The 6,675-nt window shown below is 39.4% G+C and overlaps 1 protein-coding gene across 1 annotated transcript; it reads left to right on the top strand.

Moving 5' to 3' along the window:
• Positions 1-1,223: 1,223 nt before the first annotated feature.
• Positions 1,224-6,371, top strand: LOC123491076 (urokinase plasminogen activator surface receptor-like). The gene is made up of 5 exons (XM_045220975.1): positions 1,224-1,311; positions 1,477-1,572; positions 5,473-5,625; positions 5,721-5,831; positions 5,976-6,371. Exons 3-5 carry the CDS (start codon positions 5,514-5,516, stop codon positions 6,212-6,214), a joined length of 462 nt encoding a protein of 153 aa, XP_045076910.1. The 5' UTR covers positions 1,224-1,311; positions 1,477-1,572; positions 5,473-5,513; the 3' UTR covers positions 6,215-6,371.
• The last annotated feature ends 304 nt before the right edge of the window (positions 6,372-6,675 follow it).

Genomic DNA, 6,675 nt, shown 5'->3' with positions numbered 1-6,675 from the left:
CATACTGCTATTCATACTGCTATTCATACTGCTATTCATGCTCAAACACCAATCTTTCAGCAATTGAATACACTGGGAACATGTTAAGCAGGGCTGCACAACCCTCTTCCTGGAGATATACTGTCCTGTAGGTTTTCAGTCCAACCGTAATTTAGAATATCTGATTCAGCTAGTTAAGGTCTTGGTGAGCAGCTAATATGTAGAATGAGGTGTGTAATTAGGGTTGGACTGAAAACCCACAGGACATTAGATCTCCAGGAATAGGGTTGGACAGCCCTGTGTTAAGGCATTCAATGGTAACATGACATGCAATAATCTGCTTTTGTTCTGTGCAATAATATATTTCTCAGCTGTCTGTGTTTGAACCAGGAGGAAATGTAAATGTGATATTCTCGGAAAAGGGTGGGAGAGGAAACGTAAGTAGATTTGAACAAGGTGACAATGTCTGTGTGTGAGCTAGGAGGAAATGTTCCGGTAGATTCTGGTAAATGGTTGCAAAGCCCCAGAAATGGATAAAGATTGATTGACACATCATTCTTATTGCTTTCCATTTCGTCTTTCACTCTTTTGTGACTAGACATTATATAAGGTCCTGAGAACAGCCATTTGTTGTACTGCTAATCACTGCTTCAGCTCAGAATGAAACACACCATCATTGTCTTACTGGCTTGTATGCTGCTCTGCACTGGTAATATATTCTACATCTTTCATTTTGTTAGTTATATGTCTAATAAGACTATTGTGTTACTTTCAGACCTGGGTTCATATACATGTGTAATTTAGTATTTGCTATTTAAATACTTTCTGTATATTCTGTATATTTGAGTTTTTTCAAATAATGTGTTGCCGTATAAACCTAATAAATTAGAGGTATTTGAAAAGTATTTTCAAATAATGTCCTATAAATATCCTACTATTTGAAACTATTTGAAAATACTTGTTTCCAAATACATTATCTCAAATAATGCTAGGACCAAACAAACCTGGGTTCAAATACATGGGAGTATTTAAATAATTGTATATTTGATACATGCCAATACGTTTCACTTGTATCTTCCAATAAAACATTTATAAATATTTAAATTGAAATGTATGTGAAAGTAATTTAAATAATTGAAAGAGTATTTGAACCCAGGTCTGGTGACTTTATATGAATGTTTCTTGTAACTGTCTCTTTTTCAGCAGTTCATGCTCTGCAGTGCTTCACCTGTAATGATCCAGCAGACCCCTCCTGTTTAGAACAAACCCTGGAGACCTGCAGTGTTGGACAAGTGTGTTCTACAAACACCAGCAGCTCTCTGCAATCCTCCGGTAACATAAAACGTATCATTTTATCTAGCCAGAGAAAACCTCTGAGACTGCAGTTGACTACTTGCATAAATAATTTACATTGTACATTTGAATGGACATATTAAGTAGTATTAAACTTGTCACATGTTTTGAAATATCCCCTTTGTTTGACTTTTGACACTGTAGTTGTTACTGCCAGAGGATGCATCAATTTTGGCTTTTGGGGAGTTTACATTAATATCTGCTGGGGAAATGACCGTACAGCAACCGATCCCAATGTTGGTAAGTTAAAACTCTCAAAATCTGTGACTGGAATTGTTTTCATTCATTATGTTTGCAGTTATGATGCCCAATTCTTGTAACAAGTGGGTATGTACCTTCAGAAACTATTCACACCCCTTTACTTTTTCCACATTTTGATGTGTTACAGCCTGAATGTAAAATGGATTAAATGTTGAGTTTTTTCAACCACCAAAGATCAGGGAGGTTTTCCAATGCCTCACAAAGAAGGGCACCTATTGGTAGATGGGTAAAAAAAAAAAAAGCAGACATTGAATATCCCTTTGAGCATGGTGAAGTAATTAATTAGACTTTGGATGGTGTATCAATACACCCAGTCACTACAAAGATATAGGTGTCCTTCCTAACTCAGTTGCCGGAGAGGAAGGAAACCACTCAGGGATTTCACCATAAGGCCATTGCTGACTTTAAAACAGTTACATAGTTTAATGGCTGTGATAGCAGACAACTGAGGATGTGGAAAAACAATTAACTTTTTGTCCTGCATACAAAGTGTTATGTTTGGGGCAAATCCAATACAACACATTACTGAGTATCACTTTCCATATTTTCAAGCATAGTGGTGGCTGCATCATGTTATGCATATGCCTGTAATCGTTAAGGACTGGGGAGTTTTTCAGGATACATTTTTTTATGGAATGGAGCTAAGCAGAGGCAGTATCCTAGAGGAAAACCTGGTTCAGTCTGCTTTCCACCAGACACTGGGAGATTAATTCACCTTTCAGCAGGACACTAACCTAGAACACAAGGCCAACTCTACACTGGAGTTGCTTACCAAGAACACAGTGAATGTTCCTGAGTGGCCGAGTTACAGTTTTGACTTATAGTCCCCTGTAGCGCAGTTGGTAGAGCATGGCGCTTGCAACGCCAGGGTTGTGGGTTCGTTTCCCACGGGGGGCCAGTATGAAAATGTATGCATTCACTAACTGTGAGTCGCTCTGGATAAGAGTGTCTGCTAAATGACTAAAATGTAAATCTACTCGAAAAACTATGGCAAGACCTGAAAATGGTTGTCTAGCAACAACCAATTTGACAGAGCTTGAAGAACTTTGAAAAAAATAATGGGCAAATGTTGCACAATCCAGGTGTGGAAAGCTCTTAGAGACTTACCCAGAAATACAGTGGGGAAAAAAGTATTTAGTCAGCCACCAATTGTGCAAGTTCTCCCACTTAAAACGATGAGAGAGGCCTGTAATTTTCATCATAGGTACACGTCAACTATGACAGACAAATTGAGAAAAAAAAATCCAGAAAATCACATTGTAGGATTTTTAATGAATTTATTTGCAAATTATGGTGGAAAATAAGAATTTGGTCACCTACAAACAAGCAAGATTTCTGGCTCTCACAGACCTGTAACTTCTTCTTTAAGAGGCTCCTCTGTCCTCCACTCGTTACCTGTATTAATGGCACCTGTTTGAACTTGTTATCAGACACCTGTCCAAAACCTCAAACAGTCACACTCCAAACTCCACTATGGCCAAGACCAAAGAGCTGTCAAAGGACACCAGAAACAAAATTGTAGACCTGCACCAGGCAGGGAAAACTGAATCTGCAATAGGTAAGCAGCTTGGTTTGAAGAAATCAACTGTGGGAGCAATTATTAGGAAATGGAAGACATACAAGACCACTGATAATCTCCCTCGATCTGGGGCTCCACGAAAGATCTCACCCCGTGGGGTCAAAATGATCACAAGAACGGTGAGCAAAAATCCCAGAACCACACGGGGGGACCTACTGAATGACCTGCAGAGATCTGGAACCAAAGTAACAAAGCCTACCATCAGTAACACACTACGCCGCCAGGGACTCAAATCCTGCAGTGCCAGACGTGTCCCCCTGCTTAAGCCAGTACATGTCCAGGCCCGTCTGAAGTTTGCTAGAGTGCATTTGGATGATCCAGAAGAGGATTGGGAGAATGTCATATGGTCAGATGAAACCAAAATAGAACCTTTTGGTAAAAACTCAACTCGTCGTGTTTGGAGGAAAAGAATGCTGAGTTGCATCCGAAGAACACCATACTTACTGTGAAGCATGGGGGTGGAAACATCATGCTTTGGGGCTGTTTTTCTGCAAAGGGACCAGGACGACTGATCTGTGTAAAGAAAAGAATGAATGGGGCCATGTATCGTGAGATTTTGAGTGAAAACATCCTTCCATCAGCAAGGGCATTGAAGATGAAACGTGGCTGGGTCTTTCAGCATGACAATGATCCCAAACACACCGCCCGGGCAATGAAGGAGTGGCTTTGTATGAAGCATTTCAAGGTCCTGGAGTGGCCTAGCCAGTCTCCAGATCTCAACCCCATAGAAAATCTTTGGAGGGAGTTGAAAGTCCGTGTTGCCCAGCGACAGCCCCAAAACATCACTGCTCTAGAGGAGATCTGCATGGAGGAATGGGCCAAAATACCAGCAACAGTGTGTGAAAACCTTGTGAAGACTTACAGAAAACGTTTGACCTGTGTCATTGCCAACAAAGGGTATATAACAAAGTATTGAGAAACTTCTGTTATTGACCAAATACTTATATTGCACCATAATTTACAAATAAATTCATAAAAAATCCTACAATGTGATTTTTTGGTAGTTGACGTGTACCTATGATTCATAGTTGACGTGTACCTATGATGAAAATTACAGGCCTCTCTCATCTTTTTAAGTGGGAGAACTTGCACAATTGGTGGCTGACTAAATACTTTTTTTCCCCACTGTACTAACAGCTGTGATCACTGCCAAAGGTGCTTCTACATAGTATTGACTCAGGGGTGTCAATACTTATGTAAATTAGATATTTCTGTATTTCATTTTCAATACATTTGCTAAAATTTCCAGAAATATACAGTGCCTTGCAAAAGTATTCATCCCCTTTGGCGTTTTTCCTATTTTGTTGCATTGCAACCTGTAATTTAAATGGATTTTTATTTGGATTTCATGTAATGGACATAAACAAAAAAGTCAAAATTGGTGAAGTGAAATGAAAAAAATAACTTGTTTCAAAGAATTCTAAAAAATAAATAACGGAAAAGTGGTGCGTGCATATGTATTCACCACCTTTGCTATGAAGACCCTAAATAAGATCTGGTGCAACCAATTACCTTCAGAAGTCAGGGAAACTTGTTTCAGTCTTCCAGAGATTTGAGACTGGGACGGAGGTTCACCTTCCAGCAGGACAATGACCCTAAACATACTGCTAAAGCAACACTTGAGTGGTTTAAGGGGAAACATTTAAATGTCTTGGAATGGCCTAGTCAAAGGCCAGACCTCAATCCAATTGAGAATCTGTGGTATGACTTAAAGATTGCTGTACACCAGCGGAACCCATCGAACTTGAAAGAGCTGGAGCAGTTTTGCCTTGAAGAATGGGCAGAAATCCCAGTGGCTAGATGTGCCAAGCTTATAGAGACATACCCCAAGAGACTTGCAGCTGTAATTGCTGCAAAAGTTTGCTCTACAAAGTATTGACTTTGGGGGGGTGAATAGTTATGCACGCTCAAGTTTTCTGTATTTTTGTCTTATTTCTTTTTTGTTTCACAAGACAAAATATTTTGCATCTTCAAAGTGGTAGGCATGTTATGTAAATCAAATGATACAAACCCCCCCCAAAATCCATTTTAATTCTAGGTTGTAAGGCAACAAAATAGGAAAAATGCCAAGGGGGGTGAATACTTTCGCAAGTCACTGTATTTTCACTTTGTCATTATGGGGTATTGTGCGTAGGTGGGTGAGAGAGCAAAATCAATTGAATCCATTTTGAATTCAGTCTGTAACTCAATTTTTTTTGGAATAAGTCAAGGGGGATGAATACTTTCTGAAGGCACTTCTCTAGTAATATCTTACTAAAACATGGTTATGATTAATTCTATTTTTATCTTTTACCTTTCAGGTTCAAATTCCAGTATCAATGAGAGGATCGTGAAGGGATGCATGGATGACCATTTTTGTCAGTCAAGCCCCAAAATGTCTTTGAATATCGGTTTCCAACAATTCACTTCTTCATGCTGCAACTCATCTGGCTGCAACAGTGACACTTTCTCTGGTAAATATTGTTCTGTACTTTCAACTCCATTGTTCTTTGTTGAATTAGATTTAATTTGTCTGATCCTTACATGAGTTGTCCTGTTGTTTCTTCAGATGACCCCCACAATGGACTTCAGTGTGCTTCTTGCACTTATCCAGAAGATGATGTTTGTGATCAGGCTGTGACCTGCCAGGGAGTTCAAGATCGCTGTCTTAACGGCACAGGTACAGTACATGAAATGTATGTTTGTATTTGGCTGTGTTTATGCTATACTATAGTCCTTGTAATAAATACAGTTATAATACATTTCATTCATATTGTATTATTTTTGATAATATTTTTTTAATATTGTTATATTTTCTCTGTAGTGACAGCTAGTAATGGTCGGTCTGTGACTCTTCGAGGCTGTGTCTCCAGGAGTCTGTGTGGTTCCGGTTCTGACTCCGGTTCTGACTCTGGTTCTGACTCCGGTTCTGTGTCCTGCTGTGAGGGGAGTTTCTGTAACAGAAACAGGGCTATGAATGACGCCCAGCCTGTAGCACTTACGCTCCTCACTCTGCTAGTTGGGCTAACAACCACCACACTTCTACAATCAGTTAATCAATGAATATCTTGATTGGGGTTTCTTGGAGATTTGCATATTTTCCAATGAGGATTGGCTATGTGGGGATCTGCTTCTGGGGATTTCACTCCCTGACCTACTAGAGTACTGTGGGATCTGTTGCTTGTTGCTCATCAGAAGGCGGCTGAATTGATCAATTCTGATTTTAAAAAAACAAGACTACTTGATAATGTTGGTAGTGAACAGAAACTCTTCTGAAATGTTGCAATGAATTTATTAAACTTGGAGGTTGTGTTGAGTAAAGTAATGATGTAATAATAGTGATGTAGTAATCTAACTTTCTTTTCATGTAACCTATTAGGCCGATACATAACCTATTATACATAAGGATACAATCTTCGCGTTCTTCTTTTCCTGATCTTTGTGGTCTAAGCCGGGTTACCGTAAAGCTCTTTGTGGTCTAGGCCGGGGTTACTGTAAAGCTCTTTGTGGTCTAGGCCGGGTTA

Source organism: Coregonus clupeaformis, chromosome 6 (assembly GCF_020615455.1).
Source record: "Coregonus clupeaformis isolate EN_2021a chromosome 6, ASM2061545v1, whole genome shotgun sequence".
Lineage (NCBI taxonomy): Eukaryota > Metazoa > Chordata > Actinopteri > Salmoniformes > Salmonidae > Coregonus > Coregonus clupeaformis.
Note: the sequence above shows the minus strand (reverse complement) of the source record. Positions and strands in the feature narration are given on the sequence as shown.

What these genes read in the sequence shown, in the direction of transcription:
- LOC123491076 (XM_045220975.1), top strand. Translation starts at nt 5,514, where the DNA reads ATGGATGACCATTTTTGTCAGTCAAGCCCCAAAATGTCTTTGAATATC. An exon ending in CAACAGTGACACTTTCTCTG is followed by an intron (nt 5,626 to 5,720) that starts GTAAATATTGTT and finishes TTGTTTCTTCAG; the next exon opens with ATGACCCCCACAATGGACTT. An exon ending in TCGCTGTCTTAACGGCACAG is followed by an intron (nt 5,832 to 5,975) that starts GTACAGTACATG and finishes TTTTCTCTGTAG; the next exon opens with TGACAGCTAGTAATGGTCGG.